The sequence below is a fragment of the Dermacentor variabilis genome, chromosome 8, assembly GCF_050947875.1.
Source record: "Dermacentor variabilis isolate Ectoservices chromosome 8, ASM5094787v1, whole genome shotgun sequence".
Classification (NCBI taxonomy): domain Eukaryota; kingdom Metazoa; phylum Arthropoda; class Arachnida; order Ixodida; family Ixodidae; genus Dermacentor; species Dermacentor variabilis.
The window spans coordinates 78,031,862-78,050,252 of record NC_134575.1 but is presented as its reverse complement, the minus strand read 5'-3'; the positions used below and the strand labels follow the sequence as shown (position 1 = coordinate 78,050,252).

The following is an 18,391-nucleotide window of genomic DNA, read 5'->3' as shown; positions in this document are numbered from 1 at the left end:
GCTGCATTGATGTAAGATTCGCGGAACGGGGATCTACTATGATAAAGCGCGTGAAAATGTGATAACAATGTTATTAGTCGGCGGTTTTGAAGAGAGGGCAATGAAAGTGATTCCTTGATGTCCATAACACTGTAGTTTCGCGATTATTTTTTTGTGATATATCTTGCTGCTTTATTTTGTAATGCTTCGAGTTGATCGATCAGATAGGTCTGATGCGGATTCCAAATAATGGATGCGTACTCTACCTTTGAACGAACAAGCGTAGTGTATGCCAATAACTTAGTAGCAGAGTTCGCCAAGTATAAGTTGCGTTTAATGAAGCCGAGTGTTTTGGATGCCTTACTGGTTATGGTATTAATGTGCTCGTTCCAAGATAAATCAGAGGATAAATGAACTCCGAGATATTTAAATGTGGATACTTTCTCAACAGGGATTCCCTGAATCGTGTAATAGCTTAATTCTGGATTATGTGTTCTCGTGAACGTCATGGCCTTAGTTTTAGAAACGTTAATTTCCATTTGCCACTGGCAACACCAAAATGCGAGTTTGTCGAGGTCTACCTGTAATGAGTTCTTGTCTTCCGCGTTACTCATTTGTCTGTAGATGATACAGTCGTCTGCGAATAACCTTATGGTAGAAGATAAAGTGTTTCCTATGTCGTTAATATAGATCAGAAATAATATTGGACCCAGGACCGAACCCTGCGGTACACCGGATTTTACATGCGAAAGTGAAGATGAGTACCCATTCACGTAGACTGATTGACTTCGGTTGGTTAAAAAATTAGCTATCCAATTTGTAATCCTACTGTTTATGTTAAGATTCGTTAGCTTCATTAATAAGCGGATGTGCGTAACTTTGTCAAATGCTTTTGCAAGATCAATAAATATAGCATCTATTTTTAGTCCACCATGAACGGCTTCGGGGAGGTCAGTAACCAATTCGAATAGTTGGATTTCACAGGAACGACCACGAAGGAAACCATGCTGATTGCTAACGAAGAAATTGTGATCTGATAGAAATTTCATGACATTGGATGATATGATGTGCTCTAGTAATTTACAACAGATGCTTGTTAATGATATGGGCCTTAAAAATGGGGATCACGCGGGCACACCTCCAGGCGTCAGGCACGCATCCTGTATTAACTGACTGTTGAAATATAGCAACCAAGATACGTGATATAGCTGGTTTTGTAAGTTTTAGCAATTTTGCGCAAATATCATCTGTTCCGGGTGCCGAATTGACTGGTAGACGATCTATAGCAGCTTCTACACCTTCGCGAGTGATTATGAGGCCATTCATTGAAGTATTTAAGCTGATAAAGTTCAGATCTGGTGGCACTGGTTCTTCCGATGTGAAAACCGAACAGAAAAAAGTGTTTAATTCTTCCGCAACATCGGACTGCAGAAGAGGCTCACCATCTTTCGTTATCGACACAAGGGAGGATGACGATGGTTTCGGATTTACTACTTCACAAAATTTTTTACAGTTGTTTTTTAACATTTGTGATAAGTCGTAGTTGTAAAATTTTTCCTTCGCTGCTTCAATTTCTGCTTTGCAATGTCTCGCCTGTTCGAGATAGCGTCCCCAGTCGTCGGAAGAGGTCGAAAGCTTTGCCCTTGAATACATTCTTTTCTTCTTATTATTGCACCGCTTGACATGTGTTGTAAACCACGTGTTTTTGTTTGAAGATTTGATAGTAATTCTTGGAATATATCTTTCCTTCAATTCAGTGAGCGTCCTTTGAAAGATCTGCCAATTTTCGTTTGTATCACGCTCGGAAAAGGTCCATAAAAACTGCGTAGAAATTGTTAGTAGGTCGTTATTTAGTCCGCGTACACCCCCTCTGTTGTAATCGTATATGGTTTTCTTTGCATTACGAGGTTTTTCATATTTTATGGTGTACTCGCAGTGGATAACATTGTGGTCACTCATGCAGTCAAGGACGCGTACATACATACTTTGTATATCTGTAGTCAGTACAAGATCTAGAACTGAATCACCACGTGTGGGACATGATACCATTTGGCTCAAATTAAACAAAGAAAGAACATCAAGAAACTGCCTACATTCATGCCTTCTTGCGCCCTCGACAGGTTTGCATGTCGGCCAGTCAATTCCGGGATAGTTAAAGTCACCTGCAAGTATTATTTCCGATGACGGATAGTTGCTTTGAATAATGCTTAAAGAGTCATGAAAGCATTCAACAAAGTCAGCTGAAGAACTGGGTGGCCGATAGCAAACCCCGATAACGCAAGTTACAGACGGCGATAAACGGAGTGCGATCCACAATATTTCCAGGACGAAAAAAGTGTCGACAAGATGCGCACTGAACTTCTTATTTACAGCAATTATGACGCCACCGCCTCGAGATGTGCTTCTGTCTTTTCTAAACAAGGAAAAACTATTCGAAAGCAATAGTTCGCTGTCAGCTACATCAGAGCAAAGCCAAGTTTCGGTACCAAGGACTATGTCCGCGGAACAGCATTCAATAAAGGCTTGCAGATGATCTTGTTTGTTTAACAGGCTTCGGAAATTTGATACTATGATTGACAAGGTGTTATTCGGATGGGTTCTTTCAGGTTCATTCGTTTGTTCTACGTTTCTGGTGGTCTGGGAGAACTACCACCTTATCGGTCGAGGAATCAAACGTATAGTGCTTATTGGCAAGAATTAGTTTATCAAAAACTAGCTTGAAATTTTCGTTGACTTGGCGGTTAGTCCGAGCAAAATCGCGGAGTTTATTTCTGATCTGCCGCAAGCGCGGTGAAAAGTCTTCTTCTACCCATACTCGAGCAGATGCAACGTCTTTAAGCTTGAATGCATTCCTTAGGATATTGTTTTTATCCTTAAAGTTCAAAAACTTAACTATTATGGGGCGATTATATCCCGGCTTTTCCTGTCCCAGTCTGTGAGCCCTTTCAATACCACTAGGCTGAATGTCGAATGTATTCGTTATAAACTCTGTAATTAATTTTTCCGTGTCATTCCACTTCTCAGTTCTTTCCTCGGGAATGCCCTTGAATATAAGGTTGTTCCGCCGCATTCGGTTGTTCAGATCATCCACGGCAAGATTGGCTTGTTCAGTTTGTTTAAGTTCAATGGTTCGAACCTGATCACGAGTTTCCTGCACAAGCATCCCCACTGTGGATACATCTTTGTGAACGCTGTCAACTGTTTCTAGGCGCTGTTCAATTTGTGACAACCGTCTTTTGACATCTGTAATATTCGACTGGATGTCCTTGAGTTTGACGAACATGTCTTTCTGAGATTTTTCATTAGCCGCAGAAAGTTCTTTGAGAAAATTCATAATTTGATCTACCTTGTCAGGACCTGGGTTTGTTTCGACGTCCCCTGCACAGATGATCAGGTGCGTGACACAGAACAAAACTACGAACAATTGTGCCCCAGCCTTCGATGTCCGACACACCGATGCTGGCCGTAGCCACACGGGTGAGCACGATTTAGTGACTCTACTAAGCGCGACGAAACAGCCGATCCTGGCGCGGTAGGTACATAGATCAATGCCCATCTCTGTTCAAAAAAATTTTACACAACTTCAATTGGGGTTTGCAGCCAAATAGGGATCACGAAATGCGCCAAAGCGCCGCAGACTCACCTACAACGAGCGAAAGCAACAGTTTTAGCGCTGTGAAACTGGCTGCAAATCCCGTTTGACGTTTGTCGCTAAGGCTTCTTATACTTGGCTTGAGGGCGCTGCGGTGCGTGCCGGTATCACCTGCGCGGGATTGCACGACGATGGCTCCCACGACGCAAGGTGATATGATTCCAGGACACGAGGCAGCAGCTTTTGTGCTCGATGGGTGGCAGTCGGCCGGTGCTCGCGCAATCAGCCGATTGTAGCAGCGACTGACGGGCATGTAACTTTGAGTTCCTAAGGAACACCGCGAATAATTTAAGAAGAAATCGACTGCTTATATAGCCCGAAATAATTTAGAAAATTAGTGCGGTGCCGTAAACGAGCCACTAACGTTTATCTTGATGTTTCAGGAAACTGTTATTCTGAAGAAGTTTACATATTTCAATTCTTGTGGAGAAATTCATGAGTTTTTAAGTTTTGTTGTAAGTGCTAACACGAATTACCGCGTGAATTCATAACCGTAGGAATCCAGAAGGCAAGTTTGAATGGAAAACCCGAATTGTGGGTTATACAGGGTGCCAATGCATTTCGTCGGACACTGAAAAAAAGTTCGTTCACACACACACACACACACACACACACACACACACACACACACACACACACACACACACACACACACACACACACACACACACACACACACACACACACACACACACACACACACACACACACACACACACACACACACACACACGCACGCACACACACACGCGCGCACACACACACACACACACACACACACACACACACACACACACACACACACACACACACACACACACACACACACACACGCACACACACACGCACGCACGCACACACACACACACACACACACACACACGCATACACGCAGGCTACCATGGGATATCAAGTCCAGCAGCTTTGATGCCTTCAGGTAGCGGGCTAAGTTTTACTGACTAGTTGCCTCTTCCAAATCAATGGACCACGTGAAACCTGCGGCACGAAGGGTGTTTTACATCTGCTGCCAGGGCCTTGGCCAGGGCTTAAAAAGTGGATGAATAGATGGCGCCCCCATAGCTCAGTTGGTAAGCGTGCTTACATACATTTGCAGCAGGATGTAAAATCGGGCGAGTTAGTGTAGCTTCACATCTGTAAGAGCGTCACTTTAGTTTATAGTCAGCGCCGTGGGGTGTCCCCTTCTTTTTACTCTGTCAGTGTCCAGTCGCGCTGTAGGAACCATGTAACATGTACATGCCTATGCATGCCTCACATTCGTTCTAGCTAAATTTGTCGAGGGCCCAATAGCGCGCACGTTTTTACGTCATTGTCATTACTACATGCCTGTTTTTTCATAGCTATTTCTAAGCTATTTCATATCACTGTAGAACGAAGCTCTTTGCTAGCAATCTCTAATTACCCTCTCTTAGATGCCACCTGGTTTCAGTCTATTCCTGCGAACGTTCCCATTTTATCACACCACTGGGTTCAATGCCGTAGTCGACCAAATTTTCCTTACCTTGGCATCCATTTTATCACTTCAATAAAACGTCAACTCTGAGCATCACACAGCCGACCTAACCCCACTGCATGTTATAATGAACTGGAATATCATCAACATCAGCGTTGAACCTATAGTCTATATTGTCGTCTTCCGGCCTGTCACACTACACGTAGCTTTTACAGTGCCTCGCTCGCTGCACACTTCGGCGTTTATTCTCCGGTTTCTATCTCAATCTCCAAATCCTATCGGTACGTTTAAGTGTGTCTGTGTGCTTTATTTCGTAGTTGCAAGTGAATCCATAGGCTGCGTTAGGGTAAGGCAAAATATACTATACTCACGGGCAAGCATGTGCACAGGTCCTGTCATGACGCCGGGCAACACGCTCTGCGCTGTCTTCAGGAACGGATGCGTAAGCTCGCGCTGGAAAGTGCAGTCGAAGCCGAATGCAGCCCGACCCACGTAGTCCATGGTCAGGCCTTGGAAGAGACGCAGCATCGGGTACTCTTTGCCATCGTCCGCCTTCTCACCCAGTATTTGGATGAATATGTCAGCCACTTGAGACATGTACGGAACCATCTGCATCGAATTCGAAGGTAGGGCAGCGTAATCAGTTGCTTTTCCTATCACACGTCACCTGCGGACTTTAGAACACAGCTTGAAGTCGGCAAATGCGCCTATATTCCTCAAGACATCGAGTATTTAAACTTACTTTTTGAAGGAAAAAATACAGAGGCGTGTAGAATCATATGTGCGTTTGCTGCTGTTTCAAAAGAATCGTGACTGGCGTTCTAGCAAAATTAAGTATAAGATCGTTCGCTGGTATGGAAAAGACGTCAGTCACTTTTGATGAAGTATCAATGCCGAACAATTTATTAGCACTTCCAAGGCGCCGAGGAGAAAGAAGAAGACGACTGCGGAAGAGCCGGGCTTCTCATCGGCTCCTGCTATTATGCCAATTAACGCAGTGTTAATTTGCACTTACCGCGATAGGATTGGTATCAAAGTGTGCGCGAAGGTGCGGGGCATCCACCAGTACCAGTTTTGACCAAGCGGTACGTGATTCTCTCGATTTACGAGGACTTTTTCTGTTGCGGTGCGGACTTTTCGCTAAGCCTAACGTAGGTCTCCCACGAGTACGGCCACCGGTGGCGACGGGCCCGGCCGCTAGGCCTAACCCGGCGACGAGTACGACCAAGATGGCGTGCGAAATGGAAGTGGCCACGTCAATGGGAGACAACATGGCGTCAGCACCGAGCATCGGCAGTCTCGGCGGGCGCACGTGCATTGAAGTTCACGGAGAGGACATTACACCGGAAGAAACCGAAGGCTGGTCGGCCTCCGGCAAGCGCATCAAGCAGATCGTGGCCGGCAAGGAAAACGGTGAGTCCGCCGCCCTTACTCACCAGTCTAGACCCAAGACTAGGGCCAGCTTTGCTAAGAGAGTTGCAGCCTCGGTAACGAAAGCGGCGAGGATGCCGACAGACATGCCGAAAGAAGACACCAAGATAGTCATGAGGCCACGTGGAGGTCTCAACGTAGCGAGAACTGAGGTTTCAATAAGTCTATCGGCAGTCATGACGGCGGCTCGAGTAACGAAGGAAGAAGGCAAAGCAGACACCATCTGCACGAACGCGCAGCAAAACATCATCGTAGTCAGCAGCCCGGACGAGAGGCGTGCCACGCTATACTCTCAGGTCAAAGCCCTTAACATAGGAGCCAGGACATACAAAGTCAGCGCTTACCGAACGGCGCCGGACGGCACGGTCAAGGGAGTCATCCGAGGCATAGCCGTAGACGACTCCCCGGAGGCGATAGCCGAAAACACCATGAACCCGTGCAACCCCCTAGCGGTGGAGGCGCACAGAATCGGCAATACAACCACGGTGATAGTACTCTTCGCAGGACAGAAAGTACCGAACTACGTCAAGTATGGCTCGATATTAGTCAGGTGCGGGCTTTACCGCAAGCACTTTGACGTGTGCAGGCAATGCGGCAAGGTCGGCCATAGAAGAGACGTATGCCCGAATCCCAACACCAGAGTGTGCTTCGGCTGCGGAATCGTGAACCCCAGCGAGGATCACAAACACGAATGCAAGCCCAAGTGCAAGCTCTGCGGGGGACAGCATCCAACGGGCGAGAGGGAATGCAAAAACAAATACAAGATGTCGTACGTGGTCAAAAAGCGGCAATGGGAACGCAAGATGAAAGCCATGCAGCAACAACCGGATCCGGAAAGCTTTCCGCCGCTGCGAGCGCCGTCTGCCGAGAGACTCCGCGGGGAATCGAGGCAGCGCGACAGCAGCCGCAAGAGGGACAACAGCAAGGGAGGCAGGAGCGCCAGCCGCCACAGACCGTCGCAGTCGAGGGAGAGAGTCGCCTGGGCCGACGCATTCAAGGCAAACATAGCAGATAAGAGACAACCACCAGCGCAAAACGCCGCGAAGAAGATCCAAGAAGAGAACGGGGTGGTAAAAGCCCTGAGAGACGAGAACGAGATGCTAAAGCGGACAATCGCCGAACAGGACGCAACCATCAAGGAAATCAACGAGAAGCTAACGACATTAATTGGGTTGCAGCAACAGCAGCAGCTGCTGCCGATGCCCGCACAAGAGAGGAAACAAGAAGAGATAACCGAGGACGAACCAGAGGTCGAGGTGGACCCGAGAGCCACCAAAGAGGCGGGACCGGCTCCCAAGAGGAGAGCCATAGAGGGCGCCAAGGAACGAAAGATAATGGAGAGAATCGAAAAACAGGACGACAGACTCGACCGTCTTGAGGCGACCAGCAAGGTAACCAACGAACGCCTCACTACGCTCGCGCAAACAGTTCAGCAGATGACAACGAACATACAGAGCACGATCCAGAACATGATGGCGCAGATGCAAGCACAGCTGCAGACGCAGATACAGGCACAAATACAAGGCATGGAAGCACAGATCATCGCCAAACTGCAGCAATCATGGACGGGACAGCAAGTACAGCAGCATCCACAGCACCAGTGAGAGACCTCTTGGTCTGGCACTGGAACTGCAACGGCTTTACCGGCAAGAGAGCGGTGCTGCAGCAACACTTGCAGCAACTAACGAGGAAACCAGACGTCATAATGATTCAAGAAACACACAGCGAAGAGACGCCGAGATTACCTGGCTACCGGTCGCACGACAGCCCGCCGAGCAAAAGGGACACGTCCAAGGGCAAGGGCAGAGGGGTCTGCACCTTCGTTAGTAAAGGGATCACCTTCATGGAACACGAAATGATCGGCAAAAGCGCCATCGAACACTGCACGGTGGAAGTCATCACGGGCAAGAGGAGGAAGGAGAGCACTTTCCTGGTGAACGTCTACAGCAATCCGTCCCACGGACAACAGAAATTCAAGGCACTCTTCCACAAAGCGAGTTCAGTCGCGGGGAGCAATACGCTCGTAGTGTGCGGAGACTTTAACGCTCCGAGCCAAGACTGGGGCTACCACAGAACGACGGTCAAGGGGAGAGAGCTCATGCAAGACGCCACTGACGTGGGACTGAACCTAATCACGGATCCGGCCTTTCCCACCAGGATCGGCACATCGGTTACGAGAGACACCACTCCGGACCTTACCTTCGTCAAAACCGACGGAGGATCGAGAGAAGCAAAATGGAGAAACATGGGCCAAGAGCTGGGCAGTGATCGCTACATCGTGGAGGTCGTCGTACCGCTCGAACGCCAAGGCAACAGCGGCATAAGGAAGCATCGCATTACGGACTGGGACGCCTTTCGAAAGGCGCTACCCGCGGTGCAACTGGACATTACGGACATCGAGCAATGGGCGGGCAACGTCGTTGAGACGATGGAAGGAGCCACCAAAGAGCTGGAGACGGACGAACGGATAGACAAGATGGACAGTCGGCTGGCCCACCTGATAGAAGCCAATCAGTCCATAAAGGCGAGGTGGCAGAAGCGACGAACCAACCGAAGTGTAAGGAAGAAGATCGCCGAGCTCAACAGGCAGATCGAGGTCCGCTGCAGGGTGCTATGCACCCAACAGTGGAACGAGGCCTGCAACGAAGCCGACGGACAGATGCACAAGGGCAAGACGTGGAACATGCTGCGGCACCTCCTCGACGAAACCAAGACCAAGGGCCACCAACACAACAACCTGGCCAGAATCTTACACAAGGCAATCTGTGAACACGGGGAGGACGAGGTCAAGGGGCGCTTGGACGCCAAGTACCTACCGACCACCCCCACGGAAAGACACCCGGATTACCAAGGCAACGAGAACGAGACGCTAGATCGAGACATCCAGACATGGGAAGTCAGAGTTGCCCTGCAGGATCTCAGTGGCAGGTCCGCCGCGGGTCCCGATCGAGTGACCAACAGAGCGCTCAAGAACCTCAACGAAGCGGCCATCGAAACGCTCACGAACTTCTACAACAAGTGCTGGCAAGAAGGAAGGCTGCCCAAGCAATGGAAAGCAGCCAAGACGATCCTCATACCCAAGCCTGGCAAGCCGCCCAACATAGAGAACCTCAGGCCGATCTCGCTCACTTCGTGCGTGGGAAAGGTCCTCGAGCACGTTCTCATGAACAGGTGGCAGCGTTACCTGGAAGAATCGGAGCTTTACCCACATTCCATCATTGGGTTTCGGAAGAAGCTCGGTACGCAAGACGCCATGATCTTACTGAAGAACGAGATCATCGACAATACGACGGGCACCAAGGACAACAGAGCCATACTCGGGCTGGACTTGCAGAGCGCCTTCGATAAAGTGAGGCACTCGGCTATCCTGGCCCAAGTATCCAGACTAAACATGGGCAGAAGGACATACCAGTACATCAAAGCCTTCCTGACGGAACGGACCACCGAAATCTGCGCGGGAGACCTGCAGCTCGAAGAGAAGAAGCTGGGCAGCGTCGGAACTCCGCAGGGCTCGGTGATCTCCCCGCTTCTCTTCAACCTCGTGATGATCGGGGTGGCGAACCGGCTAGAAAGAGTAGCGGGAGTCCGGCACACCATCTACGCCGACGACGTTACGCTATGGGTACCGGGAGGAAGCGATGGACGCATCGAGACAACGCTGCAAGAAGCGGTCAACGCCATCGAGGAGCAGCTGGGCGGGTCTGGACTCGTTTGCTCTCCGGCCAAGTCAGAACTGCTGGTGATTCCACCGACAGGAGCGGGCAGGAAAAGAAAGAACATGGAAGTAAAGTACGAGCGGCCTAAGATCACGGTCAAGACAGCGGGAGGACAAGCAATACCGGAGGTCGAGAAGATTCGAGTGCTCGGGCTGCTCATCCAGCGAAATCGAGTCAACGGTGAAACGGTCAACAAGCTCGCGTGCACAGCGGCCGCGGCACTGAGACTCATCAAGAGGGTGTCCAACAGAAGAGCGGGGATGAAGGAGGAGAGCCTGACTAGGCTCGTTCAATCCTTCGCAGTTAGCCACATAACGTACGTGGCCGCCTTCCACAACTGGAGGCCGAGCGAACGTAACAAGATAGACGCCACCATACGCAAGGCGTATAAGGCGGCACTCGGCCTCCTCAGGAGCACGAGCGCCGAAAAATTCATGGCGCTGGGAGTCCACAACACGCTGGACGAAATAGCCGAAGCACAGAGAACGGCGCAACTCGAGCGTCTCTCTGAAACAAGAACCGGAAGAAAGATACTGCGGGACCTTGGCCTCGAGCCGAGGGAAGGCGAGCAGCAGAAAGACGTACTTATACCGGATAGCATCAACTGAAAGCTCAGGGTCTGCCCGATCCCGAGGAACGTGAACCCCGAGCACAACAAGGAGCGGAGGTTGGCGAGGGCCAGGGCTCTTGTGGACCTCCACGCCAAAGAAGAAGGCGCCATCTACGTGGACGCGGCGGAGTATCGAGGGAGCAGCGACGCATACGCGGTGGTGGCTGTCGGGGCATCGACGGGTGCAACGAAGACCGCGGCGAGCGTCCGGACTCGAGAGGCACACCGGGCGGAGGAGGTGGCCATCGCCTTGGCCGTCTCCGACCCCGGATGCACTACAGTGTTGTGTGATTCTAGAACGGCAGTGAAGAACTACGCCAAGGGTAGGGCATGTAGTGAGGCTGCAAGCATACTGCGCAAGGCTGAAGACATCGGACGCAAAAGCGCTGTGGTGATCAAGTGGTTTCCGGCCCACATGGGCAGTGACGTGTCGGAACGCGGGAACGTGAACCACAACGAGACGGCCAACTCGGCCGCGCGAGGACTAACCAACCGCGCAGCTGCAAGCACGGCCGACTCGGAGTGTTGGTCGCGGTGCAGTGCCAAGGCCAAGATGACCACCTTCAACGAAATAATGAAGTGGTACAGACTTAACAGACAGACTATGCCGCCACCTCACCCGGGGCTTACCCGGGAGGAGGCAGTGTTATACAGGCAATTACAGACGGGGTTACAGCTAGCTCACCCCGGTGCTAGCTAAGCACGTGTGTCGGCGCGTGTACGCGAGTGACGTGTGTAGACTGTGCGCTAAGGAGAGAGCCACCGCGGCTTACATCCTTTGGGACTGTAGTATAAATCCACGAGAAGCCAGTGCGAAGACGACGATCCCGCCGCAGCTAGAGGCTGCAACGAGGACCTATGACCAAGATACACAAGTAAAGGCCGTCCAGCAGGTCTCGGCAGCTCTAGAGAGGCAGCGACCTCGCGAAACCGAGGAGAAGGGGGGCAGCACCCCCAGGAAGGGGGTGGCGGCCCTCTCGGATCCGCGGAAGTAGCGAGGAACCCAGACCTCGAGGAGCACAATGCACGAGACTGACGTAGTGGCCGCGTCGCGGTAAAAGCTTGTCCTCCCTGCGTGGAGGCAGCCTAACCGACTCTGCAGGCATATTTACTAAAGTTGTTCTCTCTCTCTCTCTCTCTCTCTGCAAGGCGCCTGCGGTGTTACTGCTATTTTCGGAAATGAATGGGTTCTATTCATCCCGCCACCTAAGCAGTATCAAGATAAGGCGAAATTATGAGTCCAATAGCACATCCAATCATGAATTAGAATTTGCTTTGGCTGTCGCTTATTGTATATGGCATGGTAATTCGACGGGGATTATCAATGCTACTGAATCTCGCACAAGGAGCGCTAACTAGAGAAGATAAATGTTAACGATTGAGGGAAATTTTCTTAATATATGTCATCAGCTGTGCGTTTTCTGAAGAGCAGATTCAGGAATGAACTTATTTACATGATTTACGGATTTAGTTGATAATTAAAGTAAGACTGTCTTGCAGTCTACTGTGGTAAGCTACGTAAAAGTCGTAGCGTACAAGGTATGTAAAGCCATAAAAGAGAAATGATAGAAGATGAATTACCAAAATTCTATTGGTTTTCTTAAAATCACAATTGTTGCTTTGTAACAGCTGTAAAAAAAAAAAAACTTGCAGGCACTTATTCATTAATTACTACTACGTTGCAGCCTTGTCTTCGCCATACCTCTTGATTTTAAATGTTCCAGACAAATGGAGGAATGCTAATTTCTTTTGCCCCAATAAGAGATCGATAAAGCGCTGAATAATTGTAGGCTTCTTGGCGCCGTTTCGTATTGTACAAACAATTATTTACATAAGTTCTAATACAATGCAGTCAGCGCTCGACTTCAATCCTATGAGGGTACAAGATACCTTGAGGGAGGCATATTCAGCAATGAATTACATTCGGTATCCTCAACCAAGGGAATTAGAAATATGTCGATCACAAACAACTCCTCTTTGTGGCCGTGATATTGGTTATAAAAACGCCGTTCTATGCAAAAGAGAAACCAGTAGTCATGGAGGGACTGCGTGGTGAAGAGGTACGGGAGAGAGAGAGGGAGAAAGCTCTTTATTGAAAATGCAGAATCGTTGCGGGGTGCCAATGTCCAGCGTGTTTGGCCAGCGTATTTTCGCCGGCATGCTACTCTGAAGGGAATAGGACGAAGAGAAAGAAAGGCCATAGAAGAAGGTGGGCAGAATAAAAGGAGAAAATAAAATTTAAAAATGCAGGTCGTGTTATATTATCAATAGTAGGGCAAGTGTCCAATGTGACGCATGTAGACGCTAAATGCGAAATAAAATAAAATCGCTGTCTTCATGAGACGACGTAAATGTACGGAAGCGTACGTGGATATCCCACATGAACATTCGTAAAGATTTCGCAGTGACCTGAATTCTTCACTTGAAAAGCGGAAAATCATAGAAAAAATTAGGTCATGCAAGAAGACACACTCTCCACAGGGTTATCCAATGCATGCTTAGAATAAGTATTAAAATAGTTATTCTTGAATGCATAACGGGAGACACCTGAGAAAGCTGCTGTTTGTAGATGACAATGTCCTGTTCAGAACTTATAGATATGACTTGTAACAAATTATCGAAGATCTTAGCCACCAAAGTAAAACAGTTTGTTTGATACTGACATGTGCACTTGTTTATCTTTCTCGGGTGACCGCTTTTCACCGGCTAACAAGAGTTGAAAGTTATCTCTAGGCGCGGGGGGCGCTTGCATGTATCGGAAGTTTCTCGAATGTTATCGATGATTCTATCCATTGTCTGTTGTGACCAAACCCTGCATAATCTGATAGTGTGTAAGACGCGAATTGTGTAGTACTTTTAGGAAGACGCGCGGGCACCAGCGATTACTCTGGAACCTTTGACGAGTCGTGTATAAAAGCCCACGCGCTTGACCTGCGCATCAGATTTTCCGCGATTGTAGGCTGTGCTCGCCGCTATTGTTGTGTTTGTCAGTTACTTGTTTTTTCGAACACAAGTTATCCTAATAAAAAGTTAGTTCTATGATTCAGATTCTTGCTGCTGTGTTCTGCATCGTCACTACAAAGCGACCATATGCAAGAGATCAGTAATTTTAAACAGTGTGACAGGAGAGAGATAATTCTTGGTTGGAGTGAGCCCATAGAATCTATGCCAGAGCACGCTCATCCTGGCCAATTACGCACAGAGAAACAACGTCATGAAAAGAAAGCATACAGAAGAATAACAATGAATTGCAGCGCATCGGCAGGCATTAATTACCGAGTCATGAACAGTATCTTATCTCTACCTTTGAAACAAAAGTTAGTAAAGATTGAATTCTTCTGACACTAACATATGAGTTAGAAACTTGGCGGGCAACAAAGAAACCAGAAGAATTAAGGACCACGCAAAGGGCGATGGAACAAAAACTGATGGTCGCAACCTCAGGAGGCAATAAAAAAGAGGGTGTTGATTAGAGAGCGTACGTGGATCGCCGATCTTCCAGTTAACTTTAAGAAAACATAGAGTTGGAGAAGCCATGGGATAGGTAGGAAAGATAAGCCTGTCGGAGCTACTGACTGGGTACCAAGAGTAGGGAAGCGCAACCGAGGATGGCAGAGAATGAGGTGTTGCGATGAAATGAAATTCAACGGCATGAGATGGGATCAGCTGGCACAAGACGGGGGTAATTCTAGTTTGCTGGGAGGGGCCTTCGTCCTTTAGTTGACATAAAATAGGGTGTTGATGATGGCTAACTCTATCTAGCTTCTCTTGAATGCATAAATGTATATCGGTGTTCGCTATTTACTTCTTTGTGTTCCTTTACTCCTGTCGAAGGAGTTACTCACAGAAGTCACTCGCAGAAGATGTACATAAATAGGCATTGCTGCGAACATGTTCGTATTCCTTGCGGGAAGGAAATGGGGGCATCACTTCTTGTATTTATATTTCTCTTTCACTTGGGAAAATGAGTGAGAACATTAATTTTGGGGATGAGGAGGAGGAGGGCGACCAATATGCGGCTGTTTTGTTCACCTGTTTGAACTTATTGGCGGTGAATGCATAGGAAACACAGCTGCGAGTCCTCTTCCACTGAAGCCCCCGGGCATGGAGGAGACTTTGTCCCAGGAAGCTGTGCTCTTCGTCCGTCCTCATGGTTACCTGTTCAGAAAATTGAAGAATGATAATTCTTTAACAATAATATCAGAGCGACGACACTTTTACCGATATTACAAGATTTTTAAAACACCGCTTGGCTCCTAAGATTGGTGCGTTGCCGAAAGTGAAACGACATCTTCCCAAGGAAATTCATCGGCCGGTATATCATTGAGATAGAGAAGCTAAAGAACAAGCAAACCGAACACTCCAGCGACCTAATCAATGAATTTATCTTCGTCAAATAGTTCTTGTGAAAGAAGCTAATATTTCAAGTTCCTTTTCGCCTCTGGCATATGTTTCATACACGACCATTGCACCAATTAACGCAAAACAAGTTTTGCGTATGCCGTTCAGCGACGAGCCATGAAAGTTGATTGCGTTACTCGATGAAAAATCCACTAAAGCATGGTAACGAAAAACGTTATTTGGTGTAAGTGCAAGGGAAAGTAGCATGTAAAACATACTCCGTAAGCTTGAGTAATCACTTGTAGAAGTGCTTGTAAATATTTACGTCTGCAAGTATTAGGAACAACCATTCTTACTAACTGCACAGCCCTACGATACAAACTACCTTCATACATAATGAAGTACATTATTACTGTGTGTCGATTGCTGAAGAATCAAGTTTACTACTTTCAGACCACTCGCTCTTCTATTGCGTTACCAAGTATACGGATTCCCTAGGCGAATATTGCAGAGTAAGCTGTCATGGGCTCAATCCAACAGACGTTTCGCATGACGATGTTGTCCGCCGCCTCTGGTATCCGTCGCAGCTATCGCCAGGAATGACAAAAAATACCCAGTCCCCGCCGGGATCAAACCGAGGCTCTCTGCATGGGAATCAACTCTGCTAACGCACCACCCCAACACTTTCTAGCTGCCCTTCAAATATGCCCTATGCAGGCATCCAAGCGCGCGAGAAGTCACGCGATGTGAGATGCGCGCCGCGTAACGTCGATACGTGCACACTTTGCGGTTGCGTTGTATTCCACCAAGTGTGACGACATGTAGCAGTTGCATCCTATCGTGAGCCGTGTCAAGGGCTGTGACATGCGCGCCGCCCAGTCTCGATAGCTATGTTAACTCCGGTACACGCTATGGAACCTCCTCGCAAGGTACGAAGCGCTGCTTGAGAATCGAATTGTAGGGCTGCGCGTGCGACCTCAAGCAGACAGCTTCAGGTTCAGCAGACCGCTGCGCAGAAGGCAGCACAAGCCGCACAACGTGGTCCAGGCCGGATGGACAGTCAAGTACGTCCTCGTGATTACGACGCGAATCAACTTCGCCTCTACGACCCTGCATTGCGTGCTGCCGAAAATGGCGGTCCTATCATAGCCGCTCCTCCAGCTTGCGTAGTGAGTGCGTGTACCCCGCAAGCCTGTGTCTTTCGTTGTCATGTTTGCCCTCGGCGTAATCGTGACGTTTCGCATAAAGTCCAAGTACGCTAAGATTCTATTGCGTCCTCCAAACTGTGTGCTGTTGGTGCGATGGGAAGCGCGTGAGAGTGAGCCGAGAAGGCGGCTTGATGCCCGCCCAATGTTGGAGGTCACCTGATAAAGAGAGTGGTAACGAGGGAGAAGTGATCGTGCGCCTCCTGTTTTTGCCCTGTCGTTAGCTGCCAGTGCGCTATCTCTAAGCAAACGTCTGGCGGGGTCAAAGATTTGGCGAGCCGAGATGGCCGGTGGCTGGATGTGCGCTGCCGTCGCGCGCGTGCGAAGGTCGCGTAATCTCACGTTTAGGAGGCGCAACTATGCGAGAGGCAGCATACCCGTTCGCTCCCCTGTGTTTGAGCTATCATCACGCCAGCGTTGTGATAGCGTGTGTTCGCGGTCGTCGAGCGAGAGCGGTTCATGTGTGCTTGTGCGCGTAACGCCAAGCTTGCTAATTTATTGACTAAGCGAATGTTTGCTGTAATTGATACTATGAATGTTGGAACTTTACTCCGCGTAATAGTGGAAAACTTTGCTGTCGAATCAATGCTCCGCTTTTCCTGCGAAACTGCTACATTTCTTAGCCGTTTAATGTTCCTGATACATTATAGATTAAAAATAAAAGTTGTCAAGTAACCACAGGAAGTACGCCTTCGTTTTGGTTCATTCAAGCAATAGAGGATCCTGAAGTTCCGCACATGCGTGGTCTACGACATGCATTTTTTTACTACAAATAAATAAAGATTACAAGAATGCGACCAAATTTAATTAATGGCAACACAGTTATCCGCTCATGATTTGTAGGAACAAGTCGCCATTACGATGTCATACAAAGGACTTTCTTTTAACATGATCTTGGATTGTAGCACGAAGTGACACGGACACAGACTAGAAGCAGACAGGACGAGCACTCGTCCTGTCTGTTTCCAGTATGTGTCCGTGTCACTACGCGCTGCAATCCAAGGTCATGTTACCGTACGAACTCACCCAACTTTCTATCCTTTTGCATTACTTTCTTTTAAGGCTCAATCACACCGGCGACTTGAGGAGGTCGCGCGACCTTTTGCGACTGGTGACAAAAAAACAACTGATTGCGACAGATGATCAAACCGGCAAGCCCGGGTGAGCGCGACCTGCAAGTGGCAATCCCGGATATTATCGTTCTCAGCGAGAACATTAGGGACCTACGCAGTCCACGCGCACTTCGCTGGCTTCGCGTTCGGGAAACAGCCATGGATTTTGATTCGAGCGAAATGGAAGACGTTGTCACTGTGCTGATGTGCTCTGCCGTGCATGGTGTCAGCTGTGGCAACGCGGTAGCCACCAAATAAAAGGCGACGCTAGTTCATGCGCCCATGCCGTCGTTCGCGATAAGTGGCCGGCCCAGCAAGCCGCCTCCAGCCCGACGTCCGCGCGCATGACCAGGAGTAATATAGACCGTAAGTTGTAATGTCTAGTTCGCGTCGCGTGGGGAATCGGTGCATAATTATTGTGCTTTATTTTGCTGCTGTTTAGCTTCCTGCGAATGCTACAGCGTGCATACTTTCGACACGTTGCCGGAACTGCTGCGCCGCAGCATCATGAGGCAAGACACCAATTACATTCCTGTTGTCTGCCACGGTGGCGTGGACTTTGTATTTGGTGCGACGCAGAAGGGCGCCAGATGAAAACACACGCTAACATAACTTTCGGCGCGCCGCTAAATGGTTTAGCAGTTTTGCGACCGCACTCGCGCGACTGAACAATCGAGCAGCGAGCGACTGGCCCCGAATAGTCGCCTTTCGAGAAAAGGGGCTATTTGCGACCAACTTGGTGGCGCGACCTCTGTCAGTCGTCGGTGTGAATGAGCCTTTACAGAAATACTACTGCAGCGGCGGCTAAATACTCGGAAACGATATATGCGCATTACATTTTATACAACGGGAACTTGATCATTCACAGAGTTTA

General features: G+C 48.7%; 2 protein-coding genes and 1 pseudogene across 2 annotated transcripts in view; 2 read left to right on the top strand and 1 right to left on the bottom strand.

Annotated features, from left to right (window-relative positions):
• The window catches only part of LOC142590343 (cytochrome P450 3A5-like), a 43,513-nt gene that overhangs the window by 11,319 nt on the left and 13,803 nt on the right, over positions 1–18,391 (bottom strand). The window contains exons 6-7 of the mRNA XM_075702399.1: positions 14,892–15,017; positions 5,474–5,711 (exon numbers count right to left, since the gene is read on the bottom strand). Coding sequence (XP_075558514.1) covers positions 5,474–5,711; positions 14,892–15,017 — 364 coding nt within the window. The remainder of the gene's footprint in view (positions 1–5,473; positions 5,712–14,891; positions 15,018–18,391) is intronic.
• LOC142590755 (uncharacterized) lies at positions 6,332–8,137 on the top strand. Its single transcript, XM_075703182.1, has one exon. It carries the CDS (start codon positions 6,332–6,334, stop codon positions 8,135–8,137), a length of 1,806 nt encoding a protein of 601 aa, XP_075559297.1.
• On the top strand, positions 9,010–11,854 carry LOC142590342 (uncharacterized; annotated as a pseudogene).

Bases quoted from the DNA above. Each gene is read 5' to 3' on its own strand.
- LOC142590755 (XM_075703182.1), top strand. From the start codon at position 6,332: ATGGCGTGCGAAATGGAAGTGGCCACGTCAATGGGAGACAACATGGCG.